Source organism: Myxine glutinosa, chromosome 6, assembly GCF_964187855.1.
Source record: "Myxine glutinosa chromosome 6, kmMyxGlut1.1, whole genome shotgun sequence".
NCBI lineage: Eukaryota > Metazoa > Chordata > Myxini > Myxiniformes > Myxinidae > Myxine > Myxine glutinosa.
In genome coordinates, this window is record NC_136266.1 from 51260296 (window position 1) to 51281377 (window position 21082).

The 21082-nt window shown below is 41.7% G+C and overlaps 1 protein-coding gene across 3 annotated transcripts in view; it reads right to left on the minus strand.

Annotated features, from left to right (window-relative positions):
• PC (pyruvate carboxylase) overlaps positions 1-21082 on the minus strand; it is a 663757-nt gene that overhangs the window by 625712 nt on the left and 16963 nt on the right. The window contains exons 1-6 of one of the 3 annotated variants that reach the window (XM_068119999.2): positions 15257-15968; positions 9615-9759; positions 7791-7975; positions 3771-3936; positions 2211-2356; positions 1122-1239 (exon numbers count right to left, since the gene is read on the minus strand). In XM_068119999.2, the coding sequence (XP_067976100.1) occupies positions 1122-1239; positions 2211-2356; positions 3771-3936; positions 7791-7975; positions 9615-9756 (757 nt within the window). In that variant the 5' untranslated portion in view covers positions 9757-9759; positions 15257-15968. Of the gene's footprint in view, positions 1-1121; positions 1240-2210; positions 2357-3770; positions 3937-7790; positions 7976-9614; positions 9760-13220; positions 13287-15256; positions 15969-21082 lie in introns of those variants that run through there. The other 2 variants (XM_068119997.2, XM_078779838.1) reach the window with 2 other exon arrangements.

The window sequence follows — 21082 nt, forward strand, 5'->3', positions numbered from 1 at the left end:
TATATATATATATATATATATATATATATATATATATATATATATATATATATATATATAATATATCTCAACCAAAAAATAAATAAAATAAAAAGGAGTGCCCCATTGTGTGTACCAGTAAGCTGACTGAATTCCTTGCTTGGAGATTAAAGATAATTGGGCAAAGATGCACTTGATAAGTTAGATAAAGGTATGCAAATGGTAAGAACAATAATGGCTACAGAGAACATAATAGTCTCAAATATTGTATGTGACCAAGGGTGAGGTGACTCAACTAGAGGGAAGTCGATGGCACGCCATTACAAATCTCTGTGGCTCTCACCTAAAGCAGGTTGAAAGATGGCAAAAAGTTCCACCAGGAATTACCCAATATCAAATTTTGGAAAAACAAATGTGTTTTGAACCCTGTGAGCCTAAGTTCCCACTCTTTGGAGCATGGTTCGGGAGTCCAATCCAAAATTTTATTGCATGTTTCATATATCTCCCACTGTTGATTGCATATACAAAGTTTCATTTTAGGAATATGACCATAATTGCATTTTTGAGGTATTTGACCTTTAGACCCCACCCCAGAGCCCCAGGCGGCAGGGACAAAAATGGTACTGCTCTCGCACATTCTTGCCATGTGGCGATCATAACTACCAAGTTTGGAGGATTTCTGCAGAGCCATTTGGAGGAGATGGGTCCGATTACAATATCCCCCCCCCCCCCCCTTTTTTTATTATCAAAAAGCATAGGGTTAATAAATTGATGCATAAAGTTCACGTGTGGATAAAGCATAGACACAGTGGGCCAAATAGCCAAGTTCTGTGTATGCTTCCCTTGTATAAAATACTTTCGTAATCAGGAAACAAGCAGATAAACATCACGTTAATGATACGTGAGAGAAATCAATATTAGACAGGAGTGGGAGAGTTGCGAAACCATTTGATAAGCAGAAGGGTGTATTTCAGAAATAAACAGAAGGGTGTATTTTCCAGCTTACATCAAAATATTGGCACAAAGCAAGTAAAAACTGACAAATCGCATTTTTGCAAATATGTTTTCCACCGTCATTAAAAAAGATTCCCAATGGAAAGGGGAGCATGGGAAATTCAAACCTGCAACACCACAGAGCTTACCGAGAATCTGAACCTCAATGTGGCGAGGTTTCTCAACAAATTTCTCCACAAAAAGAGATCCATTTCCAAATGCTGACAAGGCCTCAGAGTAAGCCCTCTGAAACGATTCTTCCAACTCCTAGTTTGACAAAATGACAAGGGTCGAACAGCAAGCACAACAGGCTCAAAACATTGAACAAGCGCATTGTATTTTCCAATAATAATAGGCTCAAAAGTAAAATGTTGAAACAATATAAAGACATTTGCCTGTTTGTACTTATTTATATGCAACACGCAACAAATTTTGATTTTCGAAGAAGGCAAAAAATAAATAGGAAGTTCCATGGTCGCGTGAAATAATAAATAAATAAAAAACCAAAGTAGACAAGTACAGATACAAAGTACAGTCCCCATGGCAAATAAATAAATAACATATGCTCCAGAGCGTGACATTGCCTGGGCGCCCATTGATGCTGCAGTGCAGCATATGGAGACAGAATTTGGAAGGAGTGGTGTACAACAATTGATTGATTAATTGATTAGTTGTGTAATGAAAATAAATAAATAATAATCGTAAAATAATTAATTTCTTAATCCATTGGCTAATAGCATACCGAAACCAACACAGCATCATCCAAATCTGTAACTTAAAAAAAAAAAAATTAAACAGTTAATTGAAAAATTAAATAATTAATCGATTAATCGATTAGTCAATAAATCACAAACCCTTTAATTAGCCACTGTCATGTTCAAATATCAGCTTCCAAGCTGAAAAGCTGCCCGATATTTGCCCAGATGAAAAAGAAAATAAATAAATACTTAATAAATCAACAATAATTAAGTAATTAATCAATTAATGTCTTCACCAGGCCTGCTTCGATGCCCGATGACACCATTCAGCTCCTGGATATGGAATAGGAAAGGAGTGGTGTACAACAAACAAACGGAGTGAAAACTGAGTACTCCCTTTCGGCGCACGTCACTGCAGGGTCCCCTTAGGCACCCGGAGATGACGTCATGCAGCGCCTGGAGTTGGAATAGGAAAGGAGCGATGTACAATATATGATGTCACAGAGGAAAAATGGCATAAAAAGGTAGGGAACAACGAACCTCATAACTATGCACCACACGCATTCCCCTTCCACCACCGCCAAATGCCGCCTTGAAGATGATCGGGAATGAATATGTCTCAATAAAAGCCCGTGCTTCAGCCACAGAAGAAATTGGCATGCTTGTCCCTGCTACCACAGGCACCCCTGCACATAGTCACAGCAAGCACATCATGGCAGTCAGAACAAGACAAGCAACGTCAACCCAAAATGGAGAAGCATTCTAAAACGGAGGCTGAAGCATAGCATGTATTCCTTTCTCGTAAAGAAACTAGATGGTATTCATAGAATACTTACCCTGAACAGTCAACTTGGTTCGAGCCAACTCTTCTGTTTTTGAAGGGTTATTTTCTTTGATTCAATATTAGCCTTTTAGCCTTTGAAGGCTGCTAGACCACGTGAGCGGACATAAATTTATATTCTCTTATATAATTGTTGTGTAGATCACGCTCAAGAAATTTCAAAATGATCAGACTAAGCATTGTCCCTTTCAAATTATGATGTCATAATTAAGGCACCAATGACGTTATCGTTAAGAAAACTTGTTCCCCATGCGGAGTTCTTTACAATGAGCCATGTTTCAATTTTTTTCCATGGAGCGTTTTCGGAGATTACAGAGGTGCAACGTTTTTCCAAGATGGCGTCTGTACCACATGACCTCTGACATCATAATTATGAAAACAATAATTATACAGGCGGACGCACTCCTATCGTAAAATTTTGTGTCAATCGGACCAACGGTTGCCGAGAAAATGAATGTTAAAAATGCAGACACACCACACGCACGCAACAAAAGGCCTAACCCTGCTTTTTGTTTTGCGAGCACAGGGTAATGAAATGGTTTGGAAACAGAAAATGATAAAGAAACAATATCGTCAAATTATGCACTCTTACCATGGTTTCAAATGATGGCTGTTGCTTGTCCTAACAATTCACAATTCTACAACTAGTTGAAGGGATGGACTTGCTTTCAGCACACTCGTTTACAAGGACAGGCCTGATCCTTCTCAACATTGACAAACTCAAGTATTCCGATGCACACCATAACGTGAAAAATGTTTTCAGTGTGGGTGAGCAGAAACTGCATCTCACGAGACACCAGACCCTGAATAAGCCGTATGAGAAAGTCAGTTATTACCTACATGACTTACTATCACTATACTTGGTCCAAATGAAGTCGCTCGTTGTTGACCAAAAGTGGATATGGCAGAAATCACAAGCAGCTTGATAACTCTTCGACACTCTCAGTACCATCCATCATCTAATCGCACAAAACCTGATCTCTCCTCAATCTGCATCGACAGGATGGATTCATCCACCAACCGAGTATTTCAGCTGTTGAGTGACTGATAATTGTCCCTCTAATCACACTCTTTACCTCCCACCCAAACAGGCTAGGTGGTAGTACTGGGAGCACACAACCATGTAATGTCAACATCCATACAACCTTCATGCTTTCAATTATCTATGATGCTTGTTACTTATGCCGAATAGTCTGTACACATCGTCTTGATAGCCAAGGATTTTCAATGAAAACAATCTTAATTTCTTTGTGACTAACCGGCCTCAATTGCAATGGCGCGAGCCTCAACCTTGTCTCCCATCTTGCGCACAACTTCAGGGGAAGGCCCAATGAATTTAATGCCATCCGTGAGGCAGGCCTGTGCAAAATCGGATCGTTCTGACAGGAAGCCATAGCCAGGATGGATAGCGTCCACGGAGTTCTCCTGAAAAAAAAGAGAAATTTTTATTGTTCAGCATAATTATGGAGTGACCTCTAGTTTTACATGCATCATTTTCGACATCAATAGATGGTGCAGGCAGAATCAATTCCCCAAGCTTGTTCCTCACATACTGACACGCTCCTAGCAAACGTTCGGTTAGTGGAGCATGGTTTAAAACCAGGAACAACAAATCAACTGAGTACACAAAGAGGTTGCACGAGGAAGAAGAAGAAGAGGGTTTGGTTGACGCAGACTCTCTCTCAAGAGGCCTGGAACTAAAAGGCATGACACCATGCAGCGAGTAAATACTGTACTTTACTGTTCTTTGGTTTCCCTTGGAAATGTCAGCAGAGTGCGACTTCACCACCCGCTCACTGTTAATGCCAACCCGACAAACTTTTCTACTTCCCCGAGTCTTTTTTTTTTTTTTTACTTCCGCCATTTTAAATCGCTTTTTGCCGTTGGAATATTTCTTTTGTTTAACCACCATTATGGTCACCCCTAAAGCATTGGTATTTTAGTCTCTTGACAAATCAACATTTCACGAGGGGTCTGATGGACATTGTTACATGTTCCTCCCCAAACACCAGTTACGGTGCACCTCAGATTCTCGAGAGGGAACGCGGCAGAAAGATTTGTTATTTTGCGTGTTCTAATAAACCATGGTAAAACCACACCAATGCACTTGTAGAACAAAACAAGTAATTGTATTATTAATTCTCACATACACAATAATAACACTATTAAAGAAAGTACGATGAAAATGTCACTTGCCTCAAACGAACAATACATGTGATGGTACCATCACTCCCCCAATACTCTCACAACAACAAACTAACGATATGACAAACGTGAGTGGAATGCAACATTCCCCAAAGTCGGTGCACTAATCCCCACGCTGGTTGAAGCCGCGCAGAACGACGCGATGAGAACAGGCAGGTATCGGCACGGTGGTGGACAAGGAGTTAAGAGGTGAGAGGTCGATATGGGAATCGAGCCGATATGTAAACCAACGGCGCTCCACACGGTGAGGTCGATATGGAAATCCCAACAACAAAACAAGATGCACCAAGCGGATAGCCTCTTCGAGGACAAAATGGCGTATCGGCCTGTAATGGAGGCACTTGCTCCCTCCAACAATAACTCACACTTTGTGATAAAACCTGAGATGCAGGTTTAATTGCAATTGCAATATAGGACAATGTCGCGGGCAATCCCTCCCCCGGGAAGCCTCAACTCATTCGCGACCATTATCAAAAAAGTCCACTCACAGCCCCGATGCGACTTTATGGCTGTATCTCTCTCATGGCCATCTCCTCCTCTCTCTGCTGACTTTTTCTTTCTCCTCTTCGGGCCTCTTTGCCGCTTCTTCCTTTTTCCTTCACCAACATTACTTTTCACCTTTTACTAAAGTAATCTTCATTTCACACAAAAATCTTAACAACAACATTACCTGAAACTAAAAATCCTACAAGTATATAATAACAACCAAGGCGGAAGTGACGGATCCGTAATTTCCTATTTCTGTTACGTATTACCTCCCAAAACTCCAGTTACGGTGCCCCTCAGAGTCTCGAGAGAGAACGCGGCAGAAAGATGTTATTTTGAGTGTTCTAATAAAGCATGGTAAAACCACACCAATGCAATTGTAGAACAAAACAAGTAACTGTATTAAGAACTCTCACATACACAATAATAACACTCTTAAAGAAAATACCATGAAAATATCACTTGCATCAAATGAATGGTCGTTTTAAGGCCATTTTCCCCGCTAGAGCGGGGGTTAGCCTTGCGGGCCCCATGACAATCATGGTTCCCTGTTTGAGTCAATGTTTTTACGGCCGGATGCCCTTCCTGACGCCAATCAAATGAACAATACATATGATGATACTATCATTCCCCAATGCTCTCAAAGCAATAAACTCACGAAACGCCAAACGTGAGTATAATGTCGCACTCCCCAAAGTCCGTGCACAAATCCCCACGCGGAGTGAAGGTGGAAGTTGTGCCGAACGACAAGATCAAGCAAGTATCGGCGCGGCGGTGAACGATGAGTTACAAGGTGAGAGGTCGATATGGGAATTGAGCCGAAATGGAAACCAACAGCGATCAACACAATGATGTTGATATGGGAATCCCAACGGCGATCAACACAATGCCGATATGGGAATGTCAGTGACAAAACAAGATTCACCAAGTGGACAGTCTCTTCGAGGACAAAATGGCGGATCGACCTGTAATGGAGGCTCTTGGTTCCCCGCCAACAATAACTCACGCTTGGTAATAAAACCTGAGACGCAGGTTTAATTGCAATCGCAATCGAGGACGATGTCGTGGGCAATCCCTTTCACGGGAAGCCTCAACTCATTCACGACCAACATCAAAAAAAGTCCACTCGCAGCCTCGTTGCGACTCACGGCTGTATATCTTTCATGGCCGTCGCCGCCTCTCTCTTCTCTTCCGGTTCCAACTCTTTTAATCTTTCCTGGCTCTGCAGTTGAATCTCCATTTTCCGGAGCTCCATATTTCCTTTTTCCTCTGGTAACCAATCCAATGCTGCCTCTTCCCATTTTCTGTCCCCCACAAAATATTCTACAACCAACGTCTGAATCTCTGCCTTCTTCATAATAACTCGGACCTCCAGGTTACAGTATTTGGCCAACGTCCTAAGTTCCGATCTTTTTAACGCTTGGAAGTGTGCTGCGTTAGGGGACATCACAAAAATTTACACGTCAAATACCATTGTGACTATTAGTTGGCAAGCCTGTTAACCTTCACACAAAAATAGTCAAATTTGGGAATGTTAGGGAATTCAATCCCGGACGAGAATGTTAAGGAATTAAATCCCGGACACGGATTCAATCCCGGAAGAAAAAAAATCACCATTTCACGAGGGGTTTACCCACCGAGACCTTCGACCAGCTTCTGGGGAGCATTGGCTGCATCTCGGTGGAACATCCACCTTTACTCCCATTGCGCCATGTTTCTCGAGCATAATGGAGATGGAGGATTGCCAGAAAGCATCTAAGCACCGTATGACCACACGCGAGTAGAAATTCACGTACACATAATTTCTACACTGGTAATGGTGCACACATTCAAAAATATCCTGCGTTTCAATTCCAAAACACAGCTCTGTTTGTAAACAGGTACATGAATTTCAGCCCACAGTCATCTTGAAATTACCACTGGAGAAAAGTACGTAAATATTAAGTTACTCATTCAAACTTTCCTCTTAAGCCATTCTACACAGAGACTCCCTTTAAAATGCATATACTGTAGTATTTTTGATGAATTTTGATAACATTGCATGAAATATATGTTTGTAATCCTTTAGAAATTTCTTTATTTCTGCTGTTATATCAAAATTCATTGCAATATTATTACGCTTAAAAGGAGTCTACAGTATTAAATATGTATGTGGATAAAGTGGAATAGGGAGAAAATACAGCAACAGAGAAAATAAGAGAGAAGAGAAAAGTAAAACCAGGAAAAGGAAGAAGAAAAATGAAATAATAAGTTGGGAGGAGAGCCGACGGGACACGTTGCGAGGAGAGCCGACGGGACACGTTGCGAGGAGAGCCGACGGGACACGTTGCGAGGAGAGTTTTAAGATTCTGCTGTTTGTGAGCACATAATATGTTGAGCTGCATTAAGCTGTACTTTATATACCATGTAAAAACGTAAAGTAGCAAAATAAAAAGCCTGCACGATTCTCATGCTCAACGTGCAGTTGAGTATGAAAATCGAATTAGTCAGAACCTTGACGAAAGGTTTTTTTGTGTTATATGCAGATAACACAAACATTACCAGGATATCACAAAAGCTGATAAAAAAAAACAGCTCAAAGCATTTACCTTAGCCACACGAATAATGTCTGGGATATGCAGGTACGCCTGGACGGGAGGCAGACCACGGCCGATTAGATAGGCCTCATCCGCTTTCTGCCGATGAATCTGTCCAATGTCCTGCTCCGAATACACAGCCACGGTACGGATACCCAGCTCCGTGCAGGCTCGAAACACACGTGTGGCTATCTCACCTGCATGCAGAGCATGATATGTACATGGCTGTCTTCACCCATTAACTCGTCAGGCATAGAATCCTCAACAAATAACTTGCCAACAGTATATCTTACTAAATTTGATTTCTGATTTTCTGTGCTTATTAATGTCAATTAGTCTCAAAAAACAGAGGGAATTTTTTTACAAGGAATTTTTTAATTTGCTTTAAAGAGGGCAATGGGAATCAAAATTTTAAAGCCACCAAATTTGGCATTTGCAAACAATCAGATAAAAGGGACACCAACATAATATAACATATTGATTTGAATGAAAATAAAGTTTAAAATATAATAAATTCAAAGAACAAACGTAAGAGACATGTGACATCAACGATTAAGGCAACATGGCGGTACACATCAGAACACGTGCTCAACTTCTTTCAAACGTATCATGGTGGGGTATATTTGTGTGCACTATTTCCTCCCTCCTCCTAACAACCTCCCCACCCCCCACCAATAAATTTAACCTATGACTTTTGCCGTATCTGCGTGTTTGAGCGATGCGTCAACGGTAAACTGCTCAATGGAAAATGCATAAGTGAGATACAAGGACTGTAGCGACACTGACACTTGTATATAAAATATATGCATCAATTAGAAGAAGAAGAAGAAGAAGTAGGAGAAGAAGAACTCACCGCAGGCAGGTTGGTGGTCTTTCTGTCTTCTACCGACTCCTCTCCGGCCTTGCTCCCCCAGCTCTCTCTGTGCTCTGTCCCCCAAATATTCCTACAGGTCGCACAAGATCTGCCTGCAACCCTCTTATGGTTAAACTGCCAAAATCCATCAAGGCTCTCTGCTCAGCTTCACTCTTTCATTCCCCTTTTCTCCCGCCTCTGGAACAAACTCCCCCACTCCCTTCAATCCCACTCCTCCCTCCAGGTCTTTAAAACAGCTGTTCACCACCATCTCTTATCTTCCCCCATCCAAAACCTTGATCTTTTCTACCCCCGCTAATTCACGCCAGATACACTTTTTCGAAATTCCAATTTCTTTCCTGGAAGTCCTGGCAGTGTCCATATGTTTTATACCTCTCCCACCTCCCGCCAAGCCCTCTCTCTCCCACAGATCTCTCGATGTCCCTGCTCTCAAATGTTGTGTTTGTGTCCTTCCCACTCTCTCCCCATCTTGTCTACCGCTCCCCAAATTTTGTGTTTTATGTGTCGGTTTGTGTCGGTTTGTCTTTTTGTGTGATTAATGTTAGCTCTTTCACGAGCCTCGATCTTGTATACAAAAAAAATAAAAAAAATAAAGAAGAAGAATATGTTCCCTTACAAGGAAGCTCAATGCAGGAGGCCATGAGAACATGTGGTTGTCTATCCATGTTTTATTCTTCTGAGCATCAAGCAAGGAAACCGCACGCTCCAATTTTTTAAGTCTTTGGTATAAGAAGCTTAAAAATAGACAAATTCTAATACCTGAAGTGAAATTTACTCCACATGCCCCTGAAAGAAAATAAAATCAAGTCTAACCGACCGAATGCGAGAAAAAGCAAAAACAGATGTGAAATGCCTGCAATGAATATGTGAATGGAGAAGATTGAGAGTTTTCAAAATCTAAACTGCACGTTTGTAGTCCCCTTCTTATCAAGTATCCATTTCAGCAAAATAAAGCCATTCACCTCTGTTGGCAACGAGGACCTTCTTGAAAGGTTTGTGCTCAAAGGGAATGGTGGCCTTGGTCACCACAGACCGCCAAGCAACAGCAAAGTTCCACAGCCCATAATGGGAGAGCCTCCTCTTTGCGAGAAGCAGGTGCAACATGACCTGGTGAACAGAAAAAAAACACACTCAGGCTTGGCAGGATTCGGCTTTATCACTAAATGGAGGACACGACAATGGACACAAGGAGATAATTCCACAGTCTGAAAAATAAAGGGACAAATGAATGAAGGTGGACAGCCCGCATAGACTTGCGGGTGTGGGGGGGGGGGGGGAGAGGGGAGGCGGGTGGGAGGGGTAGGGAGGTGAGCAGGTGAGGATTTCTTGAGGAATGCGTGACTATAGCTTCAATAGATGCAGAGGATGTTCTGACAGAAACCAACTTTCAGAAATTTCCAATGTATTTTGTACAGCGAGTGGAGTGGTGGAAAGAAAGTCAAATACTCTGACATCATATACTTCGAACAGATGGCAACTTTAGCCCAGCATTACAATCATCAAAGACAAACCTTTTAATAAAACGTTTTAAATGGAACTGTAGAACAAGATGTGAAACCAATACAGAGGTCAAATAGGCCACTTTCACAATTCATTCCCAAAACATTCCACACGGTCACAATGGAAGTCACTCAGTCAAATTATATTATTATTATTAATAATGTTACGGACGCGGTTAACGATGTTATTTACTGAGCGGTTGGTATTACCGCGACCGAACAGTTATTCCCCGACTAATACCCGATTTGCCCCAAACTTTGGCCGGATCGCGCCACCGCTATTCAATCGGGAAAACTCTAAAGCGACCGAATGCAAAGAGGAAAACGAAGGCAAAGAAAGGTTTGGAAATACTACTAAATTTATTTACTATTCACACACATAAGCAAAAAGACAGCAGTCACGTTTATTTACAAGCACATGAGACACAGGTGACACAGTGAAAATACTAGCTTATACAGACTTATGGTTACTACCCAGGGACAAGACAAAAGACAGACTACGAGCACACTTACACGGGGAATGATGATAGGGATGGCAGGTGGGTGGCTGGTGGATGGCTGGCGGGATAGGGAGGTCCAACTAGTTCTGCAGCTGATCGACTCGTGGGCAGCCGCCGCTCCTTCGCGGCCCTGCTCCAAACTGCCGTCCAGGCCTCACGCTGCTGTGGCTGCAGTTTCGGTGGCTCCAGCTGCAGCAAATGCAGTTTCAGTGGCTCGAGCTGCAGCAAGTGCAGTTTCGGTGGCTCGAGCTGCAGTGAGTGCAGTTTCGGTGGCTCGAGCTGCAGTTCAACCCTGGACTTCTTTCGCAGTTTCTCTGTCGTCAAAGCTCATCTCCCTTCTCCCTTGGAAACGCCCTGCCGTGGGTTATATAGGCCCCACCCCTCAACCTTCGCGAACCTCCTCGATCTTTCTTTCCACACCCTCTCCAAGTCCAACCCCTTGTTCGTGGTTGGTTGAGTGGGGCTGACTCACTCCTCCCCTCTATGACGAGGTGGGGACCCGCCTTTCTTCCCCAACCCTGCCTCGTGGTCAATGGCGGCAATTGGAGCGGAGGTAGTTTCCAATCGACGAAAAGGGGGAACGGAGGTTTTGGGAATGGGAATGAAGGGAATCTATCTCTTTCACTTGGTGCAATGGAGTACTTCTATTAATGGGAGACACAGCCTTACCCTAAAACACAGAATAAGATATAACTATCGAACAGGGGTATTCTATGATTGGCTGACGTGTATGCTTGTGGACTAATTATGGGACGCCCTTTTGACCTTTACACAGCTCCGGAGGCAGGAGGCGCAGAATAACCAATAATAATAATAAAGCACACAATAAAAAAAACACAATCCTCATATCCGCAACAATAATAATCAAAAGCAAATTTATGAATACTAGCAAAGGTACCCGCCCTATGGGCGGGGCTTCAATTGTGAGGCCCAATTGAAATGGCAAAATATCAGAAATTGAAGGGTTTTTTTTATTTTAAACGATTTATATAAACATCCGTTAAATCATATCACGTGCAAATCGTGAAAATCTAAACGGTATTTGTAGAATTTCAAAAAAAGCCATATCACTGTTCATATCGGTAAATATTATTCCATCGTGTTTCAAATTTGGGCAATGGGCTCTCCAACATTCGATGTGTTCACGGTTTGAATTACGTAACGTAACGTTTGTGACGACGTTTTCATTGTGACGATGTTGTGACGATGTTTGTGTTCAGGTAGTGTTTGATGTGACGGTGTGAACATAATTTCGTAATGTTTTTCGTTTTTATTTTCATAATCGTTTAATGAACGTTTAATGTTTCATGAACGTTTAATGAGCGAAAGAATGAGCGTAATGATCATTAAATGAATGAATGAATAATTTGATGCGAAGCGAAAGACGCCTCATAGCTGTCACATTCACAATCGCTATGTCGTATGTACTCCGGATACGTGTTTCCTTCATTGTAAAAAATACCAAATCAACAGTTAAAAGGATTTTGAGCCGATAGGTGTTACGGCCTTGGCAAGATCGATGGAGACAGCGACTGTTAGCATATACACCACCCAAATAGCTATGTGGAATTCTCTCATGTAGAGATTAAACGTCGCTTGAACTTTGGCCGAGGTCATTATTTACTTTTAATGATGTTCCTTGACCTGGATATATACGAATGATGTTTAATGATGTTTATATTGGTATTGGGTCGTCCTTTCCACATACCTCGTGGGATTGTGAGTTGGAGAGACGGCCGTGATGGCGCGGAGGGGGTTGGAATTCTCTCAAGCAGGGATTCAACCCGTGTCCTTATAAAAGGTCTTTATCTGAGGTCACTGAGTCCGATCGGTGCAGCCGTTTGAGCGGCACCCGGGAAAACAACATCGTCACAATGAAAACAACGTCACAATGAACGTTATGGGAACGCGAATGTTATGCGGGAGTCCAAACCTGAGAATGCTGGAGACCAAAGCTGAAATTGGAAAAACAATATAGCCTATTTTACTCCTGGAGATGCCAGGATTAACCACCCAAAATATCGTTGCGATCGGTTCAGTCGTTTTTGAGGTACCTTCAAATGGACAGACAGACAGACAGACGGACGGACATTTGGTGAATTATAGTAAGATAATTTAGTCTAAACCAGTGGACACGATCTGTCATCACCAGAACACTTATGATTTCCCTTCACTCCACTGTGTATGTTTCTTGTGCTGTGTCCTTACTGAATAAAGGCCAAAAATACAATCCACGCAATCAGAGAAAGAAAGAAAAAAAAAAGACCGTCAAACAGAGGTGAGCTGAAAGATCTTGAACTAGAATCTATAGAAGTGAATATTCATCATTAAAAAATATACTAATGAGAGAAGAGTACAGACCAGACCAGCCAATACAGCAAGTCATCTACTTTTGGAAACATTAGTCCAACAAGACAGAGCCTCATCGTGGTATGTAAATTACAGTGGATCCGAGAAAATAAACGATCTACATTGAAGTAGGTCTGCGTGCAGACTCAAACACACACTCACAGATTACATGAACCTCCTCCGTTTGGGAACGTGCGCGGAGAACCGATAGCAAGTTTACCTTCAGCTACCATGGTTGAGTTCAAGGAAATCTCGCAGTGGCAAGTAAGCCGACGTGCTGCCTGTGACCATCAGCTATGGAGCCAAGAGGGTGCTTGCAGTTAATACAAGAAAGTGGGGAAGTAAATAAGTGATAATGCTAAAGAATAAACAATCAGTGGCGATGACTGTTCTCAACGGGCTGTAAAACGTAAAAGTAATCTTACAAAAAGCATAGATTATCGAGAAGGAAAAAAAACAATTTTTTACATTTGGTTCATTAAATAATTAAAATGACTTTTCCTAAATATTTTACCAGATAAAGCTAATGATTCACTATTGAAGTGATAGGTGGTAGAAATATTTTCCTGCAGGGCAAAGCCAAAAATGCCTCAGGATAATCAAATGTTGTTTTCTGGCAAACAACACCTGGAAGGCAAACAACACCTGGAAGAACCCATTTTTATAGAAAAACTTGCAGGCCGTAAGAAGCCGAGATGTTTTGTTTTTTGGGTTTTTTCTTACTCTAAATCCTTTTTTAATGACTTTCTTTTTTAAATAACTACATGAGTGTTTCACAACGTTATCCATATAAGACAGGGCAAACCAACATTGATGCAAACAATTTAATCAGAATTCCCAAAGCAAGTTTAATATAAAAGATTTAGTTTTTTGGGGGTTTTTTTACTCAAAATCTTTTTTATGACTCTTTTTTAAAAGACCTCCATGAGTCTTTCACAATGTTATCCATGTAAGACAGGGCAAACCAACAGTGATACAAACAATTTAATCAGAATTCACATAGAAAGTTTAATAGAAAAAATGAACTCGTTTTTGTTGTTTTTTTTACTCGAAATCATTATTTTATGACTTTATTTTTTAAATAACTACATGAGTGTTTCACAACGTTATCCATGTCAGACAGGGCAAACCAACATCGATGCAAATAATTTAATCAGAATTCACATAGAAAGTTTAATAGAAAAAATGAACTAGTTGTTTTTTTTTTGTTTTTTTTTACTCAAAATCTTTTTTATGACTTTCTTTTTTAAATAACTACATGAGTGTTTCACAACGTTATCCATGTAAGACAGGGCAAACCAACAGTGATGCAAACAATTGAATCAGAATTCACATAGAAAGTTTAATAGAAAAAATGAACGTTTTTTTTTTTTTTTTTTTTTACTCAAAATCTTTTTTATGACTTTCTTTTTTAAATAACTACATGAGTGCTTCACAACGTTATCCATGTCAGACAGGGCAAACCAACATCGATGCAAATAATTTAATCAGAATTCACATAGAAAGTTTAATAGAAAAAATGAACTAGTTTTTTTTTTTTTTTTTTTTTACTCAAAATCTTTTTTATGACTTTCTTTTTAAAATAACTACATGAGTGCTTCACAACGTTATCCATGTAAGACAGGGCAAACCAACAGTGATGCAAACAATTTAATCAGAATTCACATAGAAAGTTTAATAGAAAAAATGAACTAGTTTTTTTTTTTTTTTTTTTTTACTCAAAATCTTTTTTATGACTTTCTTTTTAAAATAACTACATGAGTGCTTCACAACGTTATCCATGTAAGACAGGGCAAACCAACAGTGATGCAAACAATTTAATCAGAATTCACATAGAAAGTTTAATAGAAAAAAATGAACGTTTTTTTTTTTTTTTTTTTTACTCAAAATCTTTTTTATGACTCTTTTTTAAATAACTACATGAGTGTTTCACAACGTTATCCATGTCAGACAGGGCAAACCAACAGTGATGCAAACAATTTAATCAGAATTCACATAGAAAGTTTAATAGAAAAAATGAACGTTTTTTTTTTGTTTTTTTTTACTCAAAATCTTTTTTATGACTTTCTTTTTTAAATAACTACATGAGTGCTTCACAACGTTATCCATGTCAGACAGGGCAAACCAACAGTGATGCAAACAATTTAATCAGAAATCCCATAGCAAGTTAAATATAAATATTTGTACCCAAATGAGGTGAAGTTAGTTCAGCACTAAAATGTTGCTAATCTTGTCTTTCAGGACGAATAAAAATACCTTTCTACTGAAAACAAGATGCCTTCTTCCTTAGCCACCAACAAATTAACATTCCTTTTTGTTGTTCACAATGCATGCAGTGAGTGGCCAGTATGCCCCCTTAGAGACAGGTTCCTTTTCACTGCAAGACAACAACCCCGCAGTCAGGAGAATACTGTACCAAAACCAGTCTTGCCCTGAAAGGCCGAAAGTCTAACCGGAGATAGACTCCCAAAACATCGAGTGGAGGAGTTATTGTACACACACGCGGTGTGCCACGGTGCGAAGTGGTTTGATCAATGTGGTTCGCAAGTATGCCCAAAATGTGATGTGCTTATTGCTCAATCACTAATCTAATCATGCTGGAGAGTACATTATGACTCAAAATCCACAGCGACTAGAGTCAAAATTACATGGGATTTATTTGCAAGGGCAAAGGGGACGTGGTTCTCCCGATACAAATGATCCTGACAATGTCAATCTGGGTATAAAGGGAGGTGAAAATGAAATAAATAACTGAAATAAATATGAAATGGCAATGAAATAAATACCTTATTAAGCCTTCAGATATTTTTGACTTCCCCCAAAATAGGTATTTGCTCTCTTCTCCGAAACTACACACACAATTTCGATGAAACTTGACCACAACCTTCACCACCCATGATGTACTGATAAACAGAGTTTGTTCATGACATGAAATAAATTGGGTTCTGTGAAGGTGTGCAAGGGGGTTGACCCCCCAAAATAGATATTGGCTCTCTAACATAGGCAAACACATCCTATTCTAACATAGGCAATGAAATAAATAACTAATTAAGCCTCTCGGTATTTTTGACCCCCCTCTTCCCCCCATGCCCCCTAAAATAGGTATTTGCTCTCTTCCCAGAAACTACACATGATTTCAAAAAAACATGACCACAACCTTCATCACCCATGATGTTCCAAAGTTTGTTAACGGCATTAAAATAAAAATCAGGGTTTTGGGTGGTCTGCTGGCGTTTGACCCACCAAAATAGGTATTTGTTCTCTTCTCTGAAACTACACACATGGTTAAAACAAAACTTGACTACAACCTTCATCGCCCATGATATACCAAAGTTTGTTCATGGCATAAAAAAGATCGGGGTTTATGGGGATCTGCAGGGGGTTTGAGTGACTATTGCTCCTGATCAAATGTGAGCTTAAGGACCCGCAGTCCAATTTTTTCATACAACCTTAGCCTTCTCAGACAGATGGAGCCTAATCGTCAGTTTTGAGGTTGTTTTGTCATCTTATTTCCCTGTTTCTCTTCTTTTCCCACTCCACCCACCCCTAAATATATTTTTGTCTTTTCTGCCTTTTCAACGTTATCCTATTCCTCTTCGCTTAAAATTTTTTAACAAAAACTTGAAAAGTCCAGCTGCAGAGGTTGTCTGCACACAATAATCAAATCCCCTTGACATTATTTTCATGTCAAACCACTCCCCCACATCTGCAAGCCCACTTCCTTCGAACACCACCCTTCTACCTGTCCACCCTCTTCAGCATGATAAACTTCATGTCCCCCCCCCCCCTTTTTGCATTCCCCCTCACCCCACCCTCTCCAAACTTCCTGCTTACTCCAACCTCTCCAAGCTTCCTCCTCACCCCAACCTCTCAATGCATCCTCTCACCCAAATCTCTCCATGCTACCCCTCACCCCAATCTCTCCACGCTTCCCCTCACCCCAATCTCTCCAAACCTCACCCTCACGCCACAATCTTCCAGTTTGCACATTATACCACCCCTCAGCCCACCCTCTCAAAGCTCCCACCACCCAGTGTTTCCCCTCGTCCCACCCCTTGTCCCTCCCATCATCAACCATGTCCGGCCGCCACACCCCTCACCCCCCTCCTCCCCCACCCCATCCCGCTTCCTGCCATCTTCCCCACTGAACCCCAAACATCTCCCCCAACATCCCACACCTTCCCAGCCTCCTCCACTGTCCCTCACCCACTGAGCTTCCCACTTGTTCTGCACCCTCCGACGCCTCCTCCCCTGTCCCTCAAACAACAGAGACCTCCGCTTCAATCTGACAGATCTCTCAATCCACACTTCTGCTGACAGGCCAGACATCATCTGTTTAACAGAATCCTTCCTCCCACAGAACGTCCCTGACTTATTAGTGTCTCTTCCTGGCTATTGTCTTCTCCGATATGATTGGCCTGAACCCTGCCCTGACAACAGAGTCGCTCTTTACATCAAGAACTAAATTTCTCACCGTCCATGCACTGATGTTACACCGCCCACCATAACTTGCTCTATGCTCCCACCTCTTGTTTGTCTGTGTGTTGAAGAGTCCTCCGACCAGTGACCAGTCTATCTACATCTTTCTCAGCCAACATAGACCAACTTTTAGCCACTCATTCTGACTAAATATTCCTCATATGTGGGTGTTGGTACCTCTCTCACCAACCATGGCACTTGAGCAATGGACTTCTGACTCCATGGGACTGAATCAATCTGTGATCTTTCTATCCTGGATTTCTCCTCAAGGCAAATCCTCGCTTCTGGATTTGGTGATGACAAACCTCCCCACAAATGTCTCCTGCTCCTCATCTGCTCCAAATCATCTGCTCGTGAGAGCCAACATCTCTCTGGATATTCTCAGAAAGCTGCCTCAACCCCGGCAAGCCTGGCAGTGTGTGCGTGTGGTGTGTGTGGTGTGTGGTGTGTGGTGTGTGGTGTGTGGTGTGTGGTGTGTGGTGTGTGGTGTGTGTGTGTGTGTGTGTCTCTTCCGCCTTTCTGCTCTCACTGTGGTAATAAACCCTTTGTTCATAGAAATCTGTACGTGGTTATTCGAGGTATGGGACTTTGACATTAAGTGCAAGTGAATTGGCCTTAAAAATCCGGTTACTGGCCAATTGGGAAAAGGGCATTTAACATGCATATGGGGCCGTTCAAAAATTATGTAATGCTATATTTTTAGGTAGGCGCGTACGAGCTTGACTAGTGACACATGTGGATGTGGTTCAGCACAGCTGTCTGACAAGTGGGTAAGCATTAAAAAAAAATCAAACCCCAAAAAGAACCCCAAGAGCAACATTAACACGACAAACAAGTGCAAGAGACAAACAAACCTAGGACATGTTGCTCTTGTAAACCTAGGACATGTCACTCTTGTAAACCTAGGACATGTCGCTGTTGTAAACCTAGGACATGTCACTCTTGTAAACCTAGGACATGTCGCTCTTGTAAACCTAGGACATGTCGCTCTTGTAAACCTAGGACATGTCGCTCTTGTAAACCTAGGACATGTCGCTCTTGTAAACCTAGGACATGTCGCTCTTGTAAACCTAGGACATGTCGCTCTTGTAAACCTAGGACATGTCGCTCTTGTAAACCTAGGACATGTCGCTCTTGTAAACCTAGGACATGTCGCTCTTGTAAACCTAGGACATGTCGCTCTTGTAAACCCAGGACATGTCGCTCTTGTAAACCCAGGACATGTCGCTCTTGTAAACCCAGGACATGTCGCTCTTGTAAACCCAGGACATGTCGCTCTTGTAAACCCAGGACATGTCGCTCTTGTAAACCCAGGACATGTCGCTCTTGTAAACCCAGGACATGTCGCTCTTGTAAACCTAGGACATGTCGCTCTTGTAAACCCAGGACATGTCGCTCTTGTAAACCTAGGACATGTCGCTCTTGTAAACCCAGGACATGTCGCTCTTGTAAACCCAGGACATGTCGCTCTTGTAAACCTAGGACATGTCGCTCTTGTAAACCTAGGACATGTCACTCTTGTAAACCTAGGACATGTCACTCTTGTAAACCTAGGACATGTCGCTCTTGTAAACCTAGGACATGTCGCTCTTGTAAACCTAGGACATGTCGCTCTTGTAAACCCAGGACATGTCACTCTTGTAAACCTAGGACATGTCGCTCTTGTAAACCCAGGACATGTCACTCTTGTAAACCTAGGACATGTCGCTCTTGTAAACCTAGGACATGTCGCTCTTGTAAACCTAGGACATGTCACTCTTGTAAACCTAGGACATGTCGCTCTTGTAAACCTAGGACATGTCGCTCTTGTAAACCCAGGACATGTCGCTCTTGTAAACCTAGGACATGTCGCTCTTGTAAACCTAGGACATGTCACTCTTGTAAACCTAGGACATGTCGCTCTTGTAAACCTAGGACATGTCACTCTTGTAAACCTCGGACATGTCACTCTTGTAAACCTCGGACATGTCACTCTTGTAAACCTAGGACATGTCGCTCTTGTAAACCTAGGACATGTTGCTGGTAAAAATGTTTAGACCTTTTTTTCAGCCTACTTCCAATCATCAGCAGGGTCATGGAATACATCATTCAGTTGATATGAAATTCTTCCTTTATTGCAATGACCTAATCTCAGTTCATCAATTCAGGTTCAGCCCTGGTCATTCTACCTTGAACGTGCCGTTTCCACTCTCCCAACAATGGATGGAGGCCCTCAATGTCAGACATGAGATCAGGGCCGTCTCTTTGGACATATGTCAAGCTTTCGATACACTCTGGCATTCCTGGCTTGCTCTCCAAACTCTCTGCCTATGGAATCCAAGGCCAACTCCACGTATGGCGTATTGACTTGCTCTCAACGGAATCCTTTCATATTCTTTCTCAATCAAGGCTGGAGTGCCACAAGGCAGTGTCCTGAGCCCAGTCCTTTTGCTAATCTTCATCAATGATCTCACTGACTCTCTGGGAAATCCTCTTTATATCTTTGCTGATGATTCCACCCTCTGCCGTGACATCCCTCATCCTTCAAACAGACAGGCAGCAGACTCTTCCCTCTCTTCAGATCTTAGACTATGTATTTTAATCGTGAGAAATGCCACACACCGACTCCCTCTCCCAGAAAGGACCGTACAGCAAACCCTCCTAATCTACTTTCTTAACGACCATCGCCAATAAATTCAGTCACTCAAACTATTGGGTCTCGCTCTCAGCCATCTCAGACAATGATGGCATACCAGGCTGAACAGTTTATGTTTTGTATGCCACTGATAGGCCAGATCTGGATCAATACCTGAACCAAAGTCGAATCGGCTTGTTCTTGTCGCCAACTAATCCGCCAAGTTTTGTCATAATCCATCCACAACTTGATGAAATATCATACTATATATTGTTTTTGGCCCCACCTCTCAATGGTGCAGAATCACTTTAAATTCTAGAATCTGGATCCAGATATTCACCAAAATCTCCTTGTCACACACATCAACTCCTCCTTGTCACACACATCAACTCCTCCTTGTCACACACATCAACTCCTCCTTGTCACATACCCAACCTGTCCACGAAATATATTCTGAATCTGTCCCTAACCTTTTGAGATATCCTGTTCACAAAGAGACAGACAAACAGACAAGACAGGGGTGAAAACACAACCGTGCACCTCCATTGGTGGGGATAACTAAAAGTTCATACATTTAATATTTTAAAATGTTTCAGCACGCTTTTAGTGCAGAGATTATAGCTCGAAATGTCTAATTTTAGCTCGACAGCTTTAGCGATGGTCAATGTATTTCTGACATCTTACGACATAAGTATGAACCCACACCTGCTACAAAATCCTAGATCCACCAAAGCATGTAAATTTGTGCCAGTGTACTTGTTATGTCACTGGATGATGGCTAAAGTGTCTATTCCAAATTATTTTGTGTTACGAGTACAGCAAAGCGTGGAATGTCAATGTTACTCATGGGCAGGTTGTACGGAACCCTCTCCAGCCCTTATCCGGCCGAACAAGTATGAGAACAATTTTTTTTTTTTTACGAAATGTCATGACCCCTTTAAACAACAAAAAAAATTTAAACAAAATAAGCCAGCTGCCAAGTGCAGACA